The sequence below is a fragment of the Synchiropus splendidus genome, chromosome 12 (assembly GCF_027744825.2).
Source record: "Synchiropus splendidus isolate RoL2022-P1 chromosome 12, RoL_Sspl_1.0, whole genome shotgun sequence".
In the NCBI taxonomy this organism is placed as follows: Eukaryota; Metazoa; Chordata; class Actinopteri; order Syngnathiformes; family Callionymidae; genus Synchiropus; species Synchiropus splendidus.
The window spans coordinates 4,017,576-4,034,104 of record NC_071345.1 but is presented as its reverse complement, the minus strand read 5'-3'; the positions used below and the strand labels follow the sequence as shown (position 1 = coordinate 4,034,104).

The 16,529-nt window shown below is 46.3% G+C and overlaps 3 protein-coding genes across 9 annotated transcripts in view; all 3 read right to left on the bottom strand.

The window, feature by feature from the left end:
- Nucleotides 1-1,217: 1,217 nt before the first annotated feature.
- Nucleotides 1,218-9,025, bottom strand: ankef1a (ankyrin repeat and EF-hand domain containing 1a). The gene is made up of 11 exons (XM_053881492.1): nucleotides 8,963-9,025; nucleotides 8,319-8,516; nucleotides 7,904-8,065; nucleotides 5,172-5,368; nucleotides 4,952-5,101; nucleotides 4,702-4,825; nucleotides 3,358-4,180; nucleotides 2,732-2,958; nucleotides 2,502-2,650; nucleotides 2,252-2,398; nucleotides 1,218-1,814 (listed from the first exon to the last, which is right to left on the bottom strand). Exons 2-11 carry the CDS (start codon nucleotides 8,506-8,508, stop codon nucleotides 1,668-1,670), a joined length of 2,316 nt encoding a protein of 771 aa, XP_053737467.1. The 5' UTR covers nucleotides 8,509-8,516; nucleotides 8,963-9,025; the 3' UTR covers nucleotides 1,218-1,667.
- Nucleotides 9,026-9,453: 428 nt separating this feature from the next.
- On the bottom strand, nucleotides 9,454-13,891 carry LOC128768440 (ankyrin repeat and EF-hand domain-containing protein 1-like). Of its 4 annotated transcripts, none has more exons than XM_053881325.1 (9): nucleotides 13,733-13,891; nucleotides 13,458-13,668; nucleotides 13,221-13,385; nucleotides 12,057-12,253; nucleotides 11,830-11,979; nucleotides 10,964-11,087; nucleotides 10,067-10,883; nucleotides 9,653-9,879; nucleotides 9,454-9,585 (listed from the first exon to the last, which is right to left on the bottom strand). In XM_053881325.1, the coding sequence occupies exons 1-9, from the start codon at nucleotides 13,733-13,735 to the stop codon at nucleotides 9,482-9,484; spliced, it is 1,998 nt and encodes a 665-aa protein (XP_053737300.1). In that variant the 5' UTR covers nucleotides 13,736-13,891; the 3' UTR covers nucleotides 9,454-9,481. The 4 variants fall into 4 exon arrangements, with proteins under 4 accessions (XP_053737300.1, XP_053737301.1, XP_053737298.1 ...); XM_053881326.1 differs by having other exon boundaries at nucleotides 13,224-13,385; XM_053881323.1 differs by having other exon boundaries at nucleotides 9,478-9,879.
- A 792-nt stretch (nucleotides 13,892-14,683) lies between these two features.
- The window catches only part of emilin1a (elastin microfibril interfacer 1a), a 52,414-nt gene continuing 50,568 nt past the window's right edge, over nucleotides 14,684-16,529 (bottom strand). For all 4 annotated transcript variants that reach the window (XM_053880533.1, XM_053880532.1, XM_053880529.1 and 1 more), the window contains one exon: nucleotides 14,684-16,443. In XM_053880533.1, coding sequence (XP_053736508.1) covers nucleotides 16,124-16,443 — 320 coding nt within the window. In that variant the 3' untranslated portion in view covers nucleotides 14,684-16,123. The remainder of the gene's footprint in view (nucleotides 16,444-16,529) is intronic.

The window sequence follows — 16,529 nt, the reverse complement described above, 5'->3', positions numbered from 1 at the left end:
TTTAACAAACTCGGTCCAGTTTATGGAGAAACAGATGAGAGCGACGGCTTGTCGCATCAATCGATGGGTAAACGACATGCGCCAGCCTGACATGGAGGGGCGCGAGCGACGCCCCGACCCACACTGCGTCACCGCCGGGGCCCTGCGGCCAGAGGAGGTGGCTCCCTCTAACCTGTGTGCCAGTGCTCCTCCACTATCTGACTCCCCCCCACGTCCCCACTCCTCATCCTCTCCCCTTCCCCGCTCCACAGTGGTCTGCTTCCTTCATCCACTGAGCCTCAGACGCTCCTCTTTACTCATTTATTCCTCTCAGCCTTCACATTCTTGTCATCCCATTTACTGCGAGGATTCAAACCATGCAGTGTTTTGGCTCTGCGGCTCTCCTCCGCCTCTTTACTGGATTATATAAACGTCTCAGTGGACCTTGGAAGCAGCACAATCTCGTGGTGATGGGAGGCTCATCAGAGTGTTTCGCTTCACATTGATTTGCTGAGATGGAAGAGACCAAAACACGGAGCTGGACGGTGACGCGACAGCATCATCGCCAGCTGCATCACTGTCATCTCTCAAAATTCAACTATCGGATTCCGATGGAGACCCACCACAAAACAAGAGCAGGGCTGCCATTTTAATGTCAAAAGCAAAACAGAGGACCCCGCAAGTTCCATCCGCCTGATAAACAACCGCCGTGCATTAGTTTACCAAACAGCGCCACCCTGCGTTTCAAGCCTGACACTGCACCCTCTGTGAGCGCAATGGCGTCAAGATATGAATATAATCTCTTGGGGTTTTTTTTGTCCAAATATAAATTGAATTCATTTATTGGCTCAACCGACTATTTTTTTCTCTTAAGCAGCGAGTAACCTGCAGGTCATAACACTCTCCTTAAGGCTTGAACCAGTGCAACTTTTCTCACCGCCGCCTCTGAAAATAGTATCATTTATCTATGAAATCATTATAACTACACCTCTGCATAACACTGTATCCTTGTTAACATTAAAGAAAAGACAAAAAGAAAGTAATATAGATTAACTTACAATAAAGAATAACTTTATTAACATTGTTTTTGTGTGTGTGCATGGATTTGCCTGAAATAAAAAAAAAAGAAAAACATGAGCAGATGTGTAATTACACTTTATTCTAGTACGGCATAAAAGTATGTTCCAAAGTCATATGCGCCCCCCCCCGGCCCGCACCACCATTTAAGAAGGACTGGCTTAAACTGTTTATTAGAAATCGGTCTCACGCTCGCTAAAGTCCCTAAAGATGAAGAACAAAATCAATCCTGAAAAACACAACTGAGGCAAATAGGTTTGTAATTATTAATGTAACACAATTATAAAATATTTATTCAACATAAGCGTATTAAAATGACTAACATTATTCTTCAATACCCTTACACAGATCGTCCCAAAGAGAAACTGGGAAGTATTTTAACAGACCCCGGAGCCAGTCAAGACGATGTAGTTTGGATTTGACTTCAAAATCCCTGTAAAAAAGTACATACTTTACAATAACAAGCAAATCTCAAAACTTCAAGATGTTATTAAGACTGTTACTGTGATAAAAACATCAATCCTTTCAGATATTTATGCGGCAAAACAGCCTTCGATGTGAGGTGTTGGAGTGTGTTTATGCATTGATTTTCCTCCAAACCTCTGTCCAGTCTAGTCAGTTGTTTTCGGTTGGGCCTGTGTGTTCTGATGGCTGAATGGCATCATGAAGTCGTCAAAGCTGACCTCCAGGGATGCAGGCTCTTTTCCTCTTTCCATTTTTGACAGCAGCTGGCTGGTCGTCGGGGGTTTTCCCCACACCTGAAGGAGGCGGGTGGGCAAAAATAAACTGCAATGCTGGATACCTACCAACAACTATCGCCAAGTTTGACTTCAGAATCGTATAATTTAATAAGAAAAACAGACATTTTTAAGCCACAAAAAGAAATACTTCTTTCTTCAATGAGCACAGTGGGACAGCAGGTGGCAGTAGTGTTCCACAGCTGGGCCAAAACGTATAACTCAAAGTTTAGAGGATGACAATCATCATTTCATCAGGAAAATGAAGAGTGGAATTACTAAGATTAAGAAGTAGCATCAAGAAGACAACATGACTTCAAAATTGTCAGGTTTAGACGACTACCATTTCATCACTAAGGTCACAAGTTGACCTCGGTACAGCAACACACTTAGGTTTACACCACACGTCACATTGTGACTTGGACTTGGACTTGGCTTGGACGCTACACTGCACTGACCGTTTTTGGCACAAAGGTGATGTCCACGTGGCTTGTTTTTCGAGTGGTGATGTTGGTGTTGGTGTGCAGGATGAGGCTCCTGCTCTGCTTCAGGGAAATGCTCTTCACTGTTGTTGCTGTTGACGTGTTCAAAGTTCCTATGCTGATCTGCAGCAAAAACAAGTGTATTGGGATGTTTGAACAAAAGTTGAAGTGGAAATGCAATGCAGATGAATAGTGCGGTCTAAGTTGGTCATACAGATGTGTTTACCTTTTTCACGTCAGCTCTGGATCTCCTCGGCGTCACCCGACTTCCCAGTTTAGCTTCTTTGGGCTTTGGCAGAGAATCCAACCTGTCCTTGACCAAATCAAATATCCTCAGGTCTGCAAACACACTGGCCACGTCCAGGCAGCTTTGTCCTGCCAGAACAAACAACAAATTAAACCCTGTTATAAAACGGTTTCAGCAGAACATTGGCGCTGAATGACTTGGAAACGGACCTCTTCTGTTCTCTGCTTTCACGTTGGCGCCAGCCTTGATGAGGAAGTCCACACAGGCGGGACGACAGCTCTGGATGGCTCTCATGAGAGGCGTCCCTCCACCGAGGGTCCGGGCTTCTATGTTGGCCCCGGCTCTGAGGAGAAGATCCACCAGCTCCACCCGTCCCGCCTGTGCGGCATGATGGAGCGGCGTCCACAGGAACTGGTCACACATGTTCACATTAGCCCTGCAAGATCAGGCGGCGTCAACCAAAACAGAAAGAAACCTAGTGTCTATGTGGGATCAGTTGCAGCAGACCGGTGCATTCACCCATGAGTCACAGAATCGCTCATGCAGATCCCAGACGTTTGCATCCCACAGCCACTGAGCCAGCTCAACTTGTATTTTTCAGTTACTTCAAAGGCAACAGCTCATGAGTTTCTGACTCACTTCACATCTATCGCAAATGGATGAGTCATCGGGAAGCTACTCTGACTGACCAAGTAACTCAGGTTACTATACAAACATTACCCCAGTGGTCCAAAACAGATATGAAGCACTGAACCCCGTAACCAACTTTAACAAGGAAAATATGGTCCTTTGTGAAAGTGAATAACGTTCAACCATTCAAGACTTTGATCCTCACCCTTTGCTGAGGAGATACTGAGCCACTTCATAGTTCCCGCTCGCGCAGGCCGCCATCAGCGGGTCTTTGTAGTACAGGTCCCGGACATCCACAGGAACTCCCTGAGTAAACGCCAGGTCCAGAGTTTCTAGATCTCCGCTTGTCACACACTCGTTGATGTTGACGTAGAGCTTCTGTGGGCTCTCTTGGTACCACGCCGAGTCGTTCTCCACCGGGTGTTTCGGTGGGCGATCGTGACTGAAGCGGCTAGTGTCCGACTGGTTATAGAACTTTTCTATCATGAAGGTCGGGGGTCCGCCGTCGGGACGCCGAGGCATGACCTCTGCAGGGAGGGTGCAGATTGGAATAGGCGGGACAAATTTACTCTTCTTACTAGCAGCCTTCCCGCCCTTCCAATCCTTTTTCTGCTTCGGGTTATGACACGACAGGAGAAACGGTTTCTGAATGTACTTCACACCTTTAATAAAGTCCGTGACGCTGACTAGGCCCTGCCTAAACGTGTCACTGGCTGAGATCACGACTCGGATCTGGTCCTGATCGACCGGAGCGTTCAGCTCTCTCAGCACAGAAGAGAACCTTTCAGAAGGGACCATCTCCGACTTGTCTCCAAAAGCCTGCTGCAACTCGGCCTGGAACTCATTCGACCAGTCGTGTAAGGTCAAGGCCCAGGGGTGGGACAGGAGTTTCACACCGCTGCGCTTCTCCGCTTTCCCTCGTTGCATCTCGGCTTTCCTCAGCTCCTTGGCGGCCGCCTTGTTGGAACAGTCTTTAGCGACCTGCCGAGGCGTAAGGCCGTCCCGGTTCCGCAGTTTGGGATTGCAACCTATCCAAGAACCAATGGCCGAGAACCGGGGGGGGAAAAAAAGGGAGGTGAACCAAGTAGAAACCACGGTAACAAGCTTTTAAGCTGAGCTAACAGTGCTAACCACAACAAAGCATCATCTCATTGGCTCTCTTACTCATCACTCAACTGTGAGTCTCATAATGCACTGCAACAGTTAACCATTTAATGGATAAACATTCCACTCAAACATATATTCCGATGACAGATTATCTGTGTCTGAAAATACAATAAATATGAATCATTTTCCGCATCTGTATTTGTGTTTTGACCCCCTCTATAGCTGAGTGTGACTCCCCTGGTCTTGTAGGACTCTTCAGTCAGGTGACTATTTTGGTCTTAGTGCGCACCTTTACTGTATCAGATGCAAATTTGTATTATGCACTAGCTTCGAACTTCGGTCCAGATTCAAATCCTTTCCCACCTGATATATAAATACCATAAACGTCCTGCAGCGGCCATGCTGTATTGCACCTGACGTGATGTACGTTGTTGTGATTCACCTCTCTGAGCCAGAAACCTGCAGCAGTCGGCGTCGCCTGTGGCTGCGGCGTAGTGGAGAGGCGTGCAGAACTCCATGTCCACCACCCCGAAATCTGCTGAGAACGCTGAGAGCACCTGGATGACCTGGACTCCACAGAAAGATTCATATCGACATTTCATTTAATGTCTAAAAAAATCAGAATATACCACATAAAACAATAATATTTTGATAAAACCAGAAGCTGGAATGGATAGGAACTAGCTTCACACCTCAAAAAACCCCTCCATGGCAGCGTAGTGCAGCGGCGTGCGGCCTTTTCTGTCGCGTGCGTTTGGGTTTCCCCCCTTCTTTAAAATGGCTCGAACAAGCTGCAGGCAGCCTTCTCTTACCGCCGTCATCAACGCGGTCACCCCTGTTTTCTAGAGAGAAGAGAGTTTGACTCGCCAAGTCAGAAAAGCCGCATCACTGTTGACTGTTCTGAGGAGGAACCTGATCCGCTGCATTGGGGTCGGCACCTTCCGCCAGCACCAGGAGACACGTCACGCCGTGCTCCTGAGCTTTTTCACACATCAACTGGAAGATGTGAGCGCCCTGTCGTGACACATTGTTGGTGTCTGGCTGGTGATTTAGCGCCACCTTTAGGCAGGCGGATTGCCATTTAGGGGAAATGCAGTAGAACAGCAAACCTGAGGTGGAAAAGACAAAAGATTAAGGAATCAGGCTTCATGTTTGTACTTCAGAATCGGAATCAGAATAGAATTTATTGCCATGGTCAGTGGGGGTCACACCAACTTCGAAATAAAATAAAATAAAATAAAATAAAATAAAATAAAATAAAATAAAATAAAATAAAATAAAATGAAATAAAATAAAATGAAATAAAATAAAAACAAGGGCTGATCCCAAATTTAACAGTCTGCTCCTGTGACAGGAGGTTCTGCTCTGGATGGACCGTAGCCTCCTGCCAGAGGGAAGAGGAACAAACAGTCCATGACCACGGTGAGAAGGGGCAGTTCTCAAAAAATGCATTTTATCTGAGGGTGGTAAGGGGCGGGTTAATATCTTAATTTTTCCATATTTAATTTAATTTCATTTTATTGCCGTTATTATTATACTATTTTGTTATTTTTGTCGTTGTTTATTATGTATGGACCATTATATTCTGTCCTCCACAAAACAAGCTTAGGTTATGTACAGGCTTTTAGCGAGGAGGGCGTCTGCAAAACATGGAAAAATATAGGAGATATTTGAATGTAACATTCTTAAGGACCCACAGATATGTTTGCTGCGACTCTTGCCCTCGCAAGTGCAACAAAGTGATCAATGGCTGTTGGAGCTGATTTAATTGAATTCTATTGCTGTTACTATTATACTATTTTGCAATGTTCGTGGTTTATTATGTATGGACCATTATATTCTGTCCTCTGCAAAACAAGCCTAGGTTGTGTATATATGTTAGAATTGTGTTATGTCTAAAATTAATAAAGAGATTTGAATCTAAACGCTGGTTTATCAAGGCCAATGAGCAGCAACTAGATGGAGCAACACGGACAGCAGCGCTTCCGACACTTGAGCCGCGGCAGAACCAGGCTGCGGGGAGAGATGGACAATATCAGGTAACAGTGTGCTTCACAAGAGGGGATCACCCTCATGACTTGAACTGTAATTAGATGTCGCCCTGTTGTCTGACACAGTTTCACACTCACCTCTCTATAGGAGAAGGCAAGTACATTCCTGCATGAAGAGCTCGGCTGTGAACCCAGCCAAACTGACTGACTGAAATAACAAGATCTTTGGAAAAATATTGAGTGGTAGAGATCAAAGTTAGAGAAATAAATTCACACTCTGATTGCAGACACTGATACTTGTGCCTTCATCAATATCTCAACAGTGTCGGGGTGCGTTTGCCAGAGCTGGAGGAGAAGTGGAGATGCCGCCGATCAAACCTGAGAAGGATAATGTCTCTGACAGTGGCTCCATTCCAGTTTGATTAACACATGACTCCTCTTCTTCTTCTTTCAGCTTCTCCCCTCAGTGGTGGCCACAGCAGATCACCTTCCTCCATCTCCCCCTGTCCTCTGCTTCCTCTTCTCTCAAACCTACAGACCTCATGTCCTCCTTCACCACCTCCATCAATCCCCTCTTGTGCCTTCCTCTCCACCTTCTGCCTGGCAGTTCCAACCTCAACATCTTCATCTACCAATGTACTGGCTCTCTCTCTCTCCTCTGTACATGTCCAAACCATCTCCATCTAGCCTCTCTGACTTGGTCTCCTAAACACCAGAGCACATGTGCGGTCCGTCTGATCCTATCATCATCCTGCTCACTCCCAGAGAGAAGCTCAGCATCTTCATCTCTGCTACCTCCAGCTCTGCCTCCTGTCTTTTCCTCAGTGCCACTGTTTCCAAACCATACAACATTGCTGGCCTCACCACCCTTTTGGACACTTTCCCTTTCATCCTTGCCGACACTCTTTTGTCCCACATCACACCTGACACTTTTCTCCAATGATTCCATCCTGCCTGCACCCGCTTCTTCACCTCTATCTCCATCGCCCTGGACAGGTGAGCCTCAGTACTTCAAATCCCTCACTTTTAAAAATCTGGGACAGTGTTATAAATATTCTTGAGGAGATATTTGAATGTAACTGTCACTTATGGACCCACAGATATGTTGGCTGGGAAGCTTGCCCTCACAGGTGCAACAAAGTGGTCAATATTTATTTCAAATCTTGCCGCTAAAAAAAGCTTGACCTCTCTGTTGAGAGTGAAAACTGAGTTATACACAAAAAGATGGACAAAATGGAACATTTTTCAGCAAAGAAATCCAACCTTATCACAATAAGTTATTGTCATATCCCCATTGTTTTTCTGTGTATGTATTTTATTTTTATTCTATTGTTAATGCATGTAATATCTTTTCATACACAAGTTATGAACCATTGTATGTATCATTTTCAAAATTTTATGCCTGTACTTTGCAAAAGTTTATAAATAAACAGTAATAAAAAAAATCCACCACCTTCTTTATCTCTGCATCTTGTAACTTCACCTGTCCACTTGGATCCCTCTCATTCACACACATGTATTCCGTCTTACTGCGGCTAAGCTTCACTCCTCTCCTTTCTAAGGCAAACCTCCACCTCTCTAGCTGATCTTCCATGATGAACACATGACTACTGGTGCAAAATCGACTGTGACTGAAGAAAGACGCTCACTCACCTTTGCCCTCTGCATCTTGGAGCCTGAAATCTGCCTCATGTTCGGCCAGTAGGGTCAGGATTTCTTCATTTCCCAGCTCAGCTGCCATCATGGCCGGTGTGCGACCTTGTTTGTCCTGGACGTCAGGTCGTGCTCCCAGGGACAGGAGGAGGCTGACCAGCTCTGTGTTTAGGAATCGAAGGTATGATGAAAACTTGAAGGTTTATAGATCGCTTAAGCCAAATCAACCCATATCCCTGCGTCATGTGGCACATAAATGTCATACACTCCCGAAGTGGGCTCTCTCAGCCGTAGCTTTCATACACCAGTTTCAGCAGTCTCAGAAAAATAACGTGCGAAACTAAAAAGGAGAACATTCTGCTTCTCAGTTCTGTGTCCCACAGACAAGAAGACACCGCCGCCAAAGGCAAGTCACCTTCTCGCTCAGTGGTCACTGCCACATGAAGCCCACTGAGGCCGTCTCTTGGCTCCATGAGATTGATGAGATTTGGCACGCCATTTTCCACCATGCTCTTTACGTGCACGCTGTCGTTTCCATGGAGGCTCTGCAGCAGCCGGTAGATCTGCAGGACCTCCAGGCGACCCTCAGCCAACCTGGGCCTCATTGCTCAACCTGTGGGACGCAAAACATGCACAGAAATGTGCTGTTAAAAGACACGCTTATATTGTAAAATACTGGGCGCTAAGATTCATTGCTACTTTTATAAACAAATCCTTTAACATGCCTATAAATACTGTAAAGCAAAGTTCTTGTTTTCACCGTTATGTTGTTTATTAAAACAGGAAAAACTCAAAACAAAAAGTCTAGTAGCAGCATAGGCAATAAAAAGCTCTCTCACACTGAAATGAAGGTAAAAGTTTTCACGCTATTCGACACACTTTATATTTAAATTCAAGCACAAATCGACTTTTAATAGCAAACATTGACCAAGAGTCAATCACAACTGCAACCACCTGGTGAATTCACCTCCCTGCCCTTGTTTACAACTCCCTTTAAAACAATTCTAGTTTGGCTTTCAAAAACGCGACCGTCACCGGGAGTAAAACACGTTCACTTACTTGAAAAGAGACCTGAAATAAAACGCTACTTCTTCCTTCCCTGCAGTTCCATAGCAACCAAACACGAGAGGCACGTTGGTGGTGCGTTCAAGTGTCGGCTGGAAAATTGGAAACTTCCTCCAGAGCGGGAGTGAAAATCATGCATTGTATTCGTACTTTTACAATTATGTATTGTGTAATACGATGTACTTTTACATAGAAATAAGTTTGTATTTTTTGTTTACGAAGCATTTCAGTAAACTACCGACTTATTTGTGCTAAGATAACTCCACTTTCTGCAAGGTTCTCCAAAAGTAATGTTAATAATGGACGTTGAAGTGACAAAAATGCAGCATAAATATCGTTTCGATGGTAGCTAAACCTTCTTCACATTGAGCAGGGACGCTGGTTGGGTGAAGAAACGCTGGATTTTCACCTGTGGAGTCATAGTAGTTTGTTTTAAACAGGGGATTTATTTGAATTGTAATGAAAAAAAGGAGCCAACAGCTGTTCTTTGTGATTCTTTTAATCCTTGTAGCACTATTTCTTTGCCTTTGGTTTGGGCAAAGACTCTATTTTGGCCTGGATCAGTTCATACACGGCCATATTGGCAAAAACGGTGGCGAGCTCCAGACAGCTGTCTCCTGCACAGAGAGATGGGTTGGAAACGGGTGGGAAGATTGAGGGAGAAGATGACAGCAAGCATCCAACCTCTCTTGTTCTCGGCGAGCACGTTGGCGCCCGACTGGATGAGGAAGTCCACACACTCGGGATGGCAGCCCTGGATGGCCCTCATCAGAGCCGTGCTCTCACTGATGGACGCGGCCTCCAGGTCGACCCCGGCCTTCACCAGGAGCTCCAGGATGTTGAGGTGGCCTCCCTGGGCGGCGTGATGGAGCGGGGTCCACATGAACTGGTCGGTCCTGCTCCGGTCACCCCTGCCACGGTCACATCAGACATCACAAGTTCAAGCCACTTCACTTGATGCTGACGCTGATTTTACAAGGAAGGACGAGTGTCTCTACATTTCATAGTGGAACTGTTGAGCCACTTCTATAACTTGACATCAAAATGGAATTGAACCCAGAAACAATAATAATAAAACAGAGGAAGTGCGGTGCTTACCCTTTATTCAGAAGATACTGGGCCATTTTGTAGTTGCCAGTGGCGCAGGCCACCATCAGGGGGTCCTTAAAGTACTGGTCTGCAGTGCTGACGGAAGCCCCGTGGAGGAAGGCGTGATCCAGAACCTGCACGTCCCCTTTGCGGACACAGTCATTGATGTTGACGTAGACCTTCTGCGGCTTGTCCTGGTACCAGGCTGAGTCGTTCTCGAAGGGGTGCTTGGCAGGGATCTCCTGACTGAGCCTGCAGGAGTCAGACGGGCTGTGGAACTCCTCCACCATGAAGTACGGCGGCCCTCCATCCGGCCGCCGTGGCTTGTATTCTCCCGGGAGCTTGCAGATGGGGATGGGCGGCACGAAGGCCCCTTTTTTCTTGCCTTTCCCGCCTTTAGCCTTTTTCTGCTTGGGGACGTAGGCGGCCAGGAGGAAGAGCTTCTGGATGTACTTGGTCCCCTTGATGAACTCGCTGATGTTGACCACGCCCTGCTTGGCCGTGTCGTGAGCGGAGATGACCACCAGAATCTGGTCCTCGTCCACCGGAGCCTTGAGCTCCTCCAGGACGGACATGAACGTCTCCGACGAAACTGTTTCGTTGTCTTCTCCGAAGGCTCTGCGCAGCTCCTGCTCGTACTCGTTGGACCAGTCGTGGAGGGTCAAGGCCCACAGGTCGGTCAGGGGGACGGTGCCGCTGCCTTTGTCGCCCTTTTTCGCCCGCGCCTCAGCTTTCTTCAGCTCCTTCATGGCCGGCTTGTGGGAGAAATCTTTGGCGATCTGCCGAGGAAGGTGGCCGTTCTGGTTCTTCAGTTTGGGATTGCAACCTAGAGAACACAAAAGATCTTTTTCACGACTAGCAACTTCAACTTTTCATTTGCTTTGGAGTAGGCTGCGTGGCACTGGCCTCTCTGGGCGAGGAACTTGCAGCAGTTGGCATCTCCAGTCTCGGCGGCGTAGTGCAGCGGCGTGCAGGTGTCCATGTCCAGCACTCCCATGTCAGCTGAGAAGGCAGACAGAATCTGGATAATCTAAAACAAAATATGTTATTAAGAAGAAGACGTCTTTACAGTGGTCCATTTGTTCATTCAGGTAGCATTGTATCATGTTGGAGTTTTGGAGAAGCAATCTCCCCCAAAATGTATTAACTAAATACACACAAAAATCTCTTTTTTTCCTTTAATAAAAGACTGAAGACTCAAAGGGTGCGCGTCTGAGAATTACACAAAATAATGGAGGAAAACATTAAAATATAGAGTATAAATGAATAAGATAAGACAGACAGTATGATGTGTAAATAGAGAGCTCCAATTCTTATGAATAGTGTCAGAGGAAATAATTGTTATTATTATTATATAGTAACATGTTGTTATTAAACGTGTTGAAATAAGTACATGCCAATAACAATTGTGAATATATAACGTCTTATTTAAGATAAGATAGTCTTTTATTCATTATAATACTGGTATTTTCAATCAGTTAAGAACATATGATTTAAAAAAGAAGTAGTGAATGAATAAGAACCTTCCTTTTTCCCCTCTCAAAATCATATCCCTCCACCCGTTTTATCAGTAGGTTTTGTGTTAAATATGCAATGAGCTCAAGCGGTCAGCAGATGGCAGCAGTGCTACGGTCCAGCAAAGCACGCATCATACAGAGTGAAGAAGAGGTCGCACCGCGGGAAACGGATGAGAAAACCGTCAAAGATGGAGGTACAGAGAATGAAGTCGATTATTGTGCTGTTGAGGAAGTCAAGAAAGACTGGACACGAACCTCCAAAAAGCCGCCCTTGGCAGCATAGTGAACGGCAGAATGGCGTTTTTGGTTGAGGGTGTTGGGGTTGGCCCCTTTCTTCAGCATGGCCCTGGCCAGTTTGGAGCATCCTCCCCTCACCGTGGTCATCAGAGCTGTCATGCCTGTTTTCTGAGGAGACCAGGAGAAGCGGGTGAAGAGGAGATTTCAGGCTACGGTCCCGTGGCTCTGCTGCCGCGATGGAGGACCTCGTCGTTGGCGTTGGGGTCGGCTCCTTCGTCCAGCATGCGGAGACACATGGGGCCGTGTTCCTGGGCTTTTTCACACATGAGCTGGAAGACGTGTGTCCCATGCAGGGAAACGTTGTTGATGTCTGGTTGGTACTTCAGCGCCACCTGCAGGCAGCGCGAGTGCCAGGTGGGTTCGATGCAGTAGAAGAGAACTCCTTGGGTCAAGAAGAAAGACATTTCAGGAGAATGAAAGTATTTTTTCCTTTATTTTACTTTATGAGAAGTAGCAGAAGTTGGAGCCGTAGTAGTTGTAGTCGCAGTACAAAAGTGGTAGTAGCAGTAATAGTAGTAGTTGTTGACTGAGGGTTCAGTTTTAGTTGCAGCAAAGGCAGACAGAATCTGGATCTGGAGAATAAAACAATTTTTTAGCAGAAGTTGGAGCCATAGTAGTTGTACTTGCAGTACAAAAGTGGTAGTAGCAGTAATAGTAGTAGTTGTTGCCTGAGGGTTCAGGTTTACTTGCAGCAGAGGTACTATTTGTAATAGTAAAGGGTAGATGTTGTAGTTCAAGTGGTGATTATAGTCTTTTTTTGTTGCTGTAATTTCATCGTAGTAGAAGTACAAATAGTAATTGTCTTAGTACTGTGACTTACAGTTAAACAATACTTCTTGTCGCATTTATGGCAGTAGTTGCTTTAGTAGCGGTAGTACTGGTGGTAGGAGCAGCCATCGCAGTAATAGTCAAAGTAGCTGTTGCAAATGGGATGGCGGTATTTGCAGTATTAGTAGTAATTCTGTAGTTGCAGTTCTTGTTGTAGCAGCATTACTGGCAGTCGTAGCAACAGTAGCAGTAAGTATCAGTAAGTATCAGTAACAGTTGTTGTTTCATAGTAGTAGTACTGCACTTAGTAGTTTATGTTACTACGAGAGTTTCAGCAGGAGTCATGGTATTAAACTAGTACTTGCAGTAAAAAAATCTAAGTAATGGTAGAAGTAATAGTACTACATAGTAGTAGTTCTAGTAGTAGTAGTAGTAGCAGTAGTAGTTGTAATAGAAGTAGTACTTGCAGCGGTGGCATTAAAGGTCGGGATAAGAATAGAAGTATTTTCATCAAGTTCAATAAATGCAATGACATCACATGATAAATACATTTGAAAGTTTTCTAAAGGTCTGAAACGAACCACCTTTGCCCTCGGCGTCGTTCAGCCTCATGTTGGCATCGTTCTTGGCCAGCAGCTCCAGGATGCTGGCCCGACCCTGCTCTGCCGCCAGCATGGTCGGCGTGCGGCCCCTCTTGTCCTGGATGTCGGGGTGCGCCCCCTGGGACAGGAGGAAGCTGGCCATGTCTGAGGAGAGCAGAGGCGCAGGCGGGTCAGCGGCGTCTTGCCTCCACCTCACCTCACAGAGAAGAGCCTCACCTTCGTTGTTCTTCATGACAGCCAGGTGGAGAGGCCCGATCCCTTGCTGGGGCTCCGTGAGGTTGATGAGGTTCTGCACCCCGATGGTGACCATCTTGGTGATGTGAGCTTTGTCCTTCTGATGGATGCTCTGCAGCAGGCGGTAGATCTGGAGGACCTCCAGGCGACCCTGAGCCACCCCGAAGGTCACGGCGGGGGTCACGGGAGCCAGCTGGACGGGAGAGCACAGAGTCCCAGTAGTCGCGACGTCATCACGTCAGATGTTTTGAACTCACCATCCAGAGTGTTGGTCACGCTGAGCAACGTTCAACTGCTGAGTGAGGAACCTAAAGAGGCGGCCATGTTTTATCCGGGCTGGTGGGCACTTTCTAACCCCACAGCTGTATCCGTGTAACTCTCGATGCTAACTGAATTCATCCACACAACAATCCTGCCATGATGAACTATGAAATGTTCAAACATATACTTTTGTTCTAATGTACTTTCTCATGCCTTTGATGACGACAGGCCTTTGAAGGAAACCTCGACATCAAAGACACCAGAGACCAAAGAGATACTTGTGTGGGAGACCTGGAACAGACCGATTCAGGTGGAAAAGCAAGCGTTTTCAGGAGCCGCGTTTGACTTATACTTGCCGCTAGAGTGCGCTCTTTTAGTGTCTATGGATAATGTGTGGTCTCTTGATTTGAAATGGTGAAAACTTTTAAACTTCTCTGGAAGAGTGGAGGTGGAGGTTTCTGACTCTGTTAAAATGATTTCTTGTATCGGAGGTTGCACAGGATGAAACCAATCCAGGTTTGCGAGACGACTTGGGATGATCGGTTTCACCGGCGAGACAGACCTTCCGGTCGCACCGAGTCCTCTCAAGCGCTGCTCTTGTATTACAGACGATGAGCATGGAATCTGACCCTGTCTGGGATTCTGCTGCTTCTTGAGCTCATCTGTTTTACACGTTCGGATGGTTCTGGATCAGAAGTGTAGAGCAGCAGTTACAATGAGAGACGATCGAATCCGATTCGTTTCAACCTGGAAGACATGTTTACATGAAGCATTTTAATTCAGATCGGACTTTTATCCCGATTAGAGTGGTCCTTGTGGTCAGGAGCAGCAAGGGGTAGTGAAGAAGAGAGTGTAGGCAGGGTGGACTGACAGGCAGAAGACAAAAGGACGCCCACCTGCGACAAGTTAAAGTGGAAGCAACTGACTTAAAATGAAGAACAAAAACATCAGTTTCACCTCTGTATTGATCAATTCAGTCACACACGTAGCAAAAACATACAAAACACATCCACATGTGAAGTGATATGAAATATGTACAGTCCTTATAGAAACAACTGTTTAACTTGATGGATAAAAAACAAACATGCTCAAGAATATCTACATACAGTTTATAAATAGAACCCAACTCTCCTGCATAGAAGCCTGTGAAGCTGTTATTGATGCCTTCCATAAAAATTCCAGCAAAGAACAGAATAGCTCAGAACTAAACGCTTCATCCTCCGTGAAGTTCAGATCGACCTTATTAGGACACAAGCTTCATATTTCCAAACCCCCCCCCTCCCCCCCCCGGAGTCCTAAAATAGCCTTTTTTGTTTTGCCATGGTTTGATTTAAATAATCCCGCCGAACTGTCGGCGACTTCTCCGAGCTTTCGGAGGGTTTAAACTCTGTCCGCCCCTCGTGTTAAACTCACAGCACATTCTTTCCGTGGTGGGTGTCTGGACGCATTGTGATACTGGGAGGTGACTCAAGCTTCCACTTGAGAGAACAGAGAAACCAAAGAAATAAAGCACTTTAGCGCAACAGGAAAACATTTCAGGAATAAACTCAGAAGTCGCTGTGTCGGCTAATAAATAGGTACGGTGGCGTGATAGTGAACGATAGAAGGAAACATTATGACTCCTTGTGACTGATCACATCCGACCCGGGACGTTCTGTGCCCCAGGTGAGACATGAAAAACCCAAGTACGGAGCAGGTTTGGCCCGTGAGACAGAGACTACTGAACAGCAACATCAGCTCATGAGCTCTGTGAGCAAAATGCCTTTGAGAGCACTCCCACCAACCATAGCACAAGTCCCATAATGCACCGCAACATAACACCAGAGGCTGTATTTTGATTCTGCAGTTGAGAAAGTTGACAGCTTCAGTTTTGGTCCATGTGTGATTGAGTTTTGGGTCGCAAGGTACCAGTTAGAGCGTCTTCAGATACTGACCATTGCATTAGGAAGAGCAGAGCAGCAAAAGAATTCCAGCTGATGGTCATAATGTTCTGGATGGTTCGCGTCTTCACTTGTTTTTATAAGGAAATGCATTACAGTCTTAGTCCTTCAAACGCTGGTGTCTTTAAGAATCTCTCCACTAGGGGCGGAAGAGAGTCTCGGTTGGATTTCACAGGAGAGCGTCACACTTCATGATGGTTTCTCACTTCGTGGTTGTAAGACCTCCATGAAAATAATTCAAGTTTTGTCGCACAGTAAATATATAATATCTGTTAGTGACGTGTTCCTTGCAGGGCCTTCATTCTGATGCCACGTCGGCTCTTCAAGCCAACAGCTGTGTAAGAACACGAACCACAAGATTATACAACTCTTGACTTCCTCTCAGTCTCTGACTGTCCAGTGTCAAGTGGCTCTGCTGCCCGAGAGTCCCAGCTCCAGTGGGTCAGATCAGACGGTCTCATAGAGCAACATCCCGCTGAAGATGGTCAGAGGCTCCGAGGAGAAGGCCAGCTTGCCCGTGACCAGGTCGATGCAGACCGTGTCCCCGGCCTCCATGGGCAGGATGATGTTGAAGACGGCCAAAGCTCCGGGGATGTGCTTGGCTTCTGCCATGGGCTTCTCCAGGCCTTCGGGCTGATACCCGGCCGAGTCCACTCGGGCCACGCCCGTGTTGGATTTGGACAGCACCGCTTCGATTTTCATGTTCTTGTGACCCGTCAGGATTCCACTGAAGAAGTACTTCCCTCTGACCGGAGCAGTGAAGTAACCTGGACACAGGGACGAAGAGACAAGTTCAAGTGCTGGAATTTCACACCAACATTCTTCCTGATCATTACAAACAGAAGAAATGCAT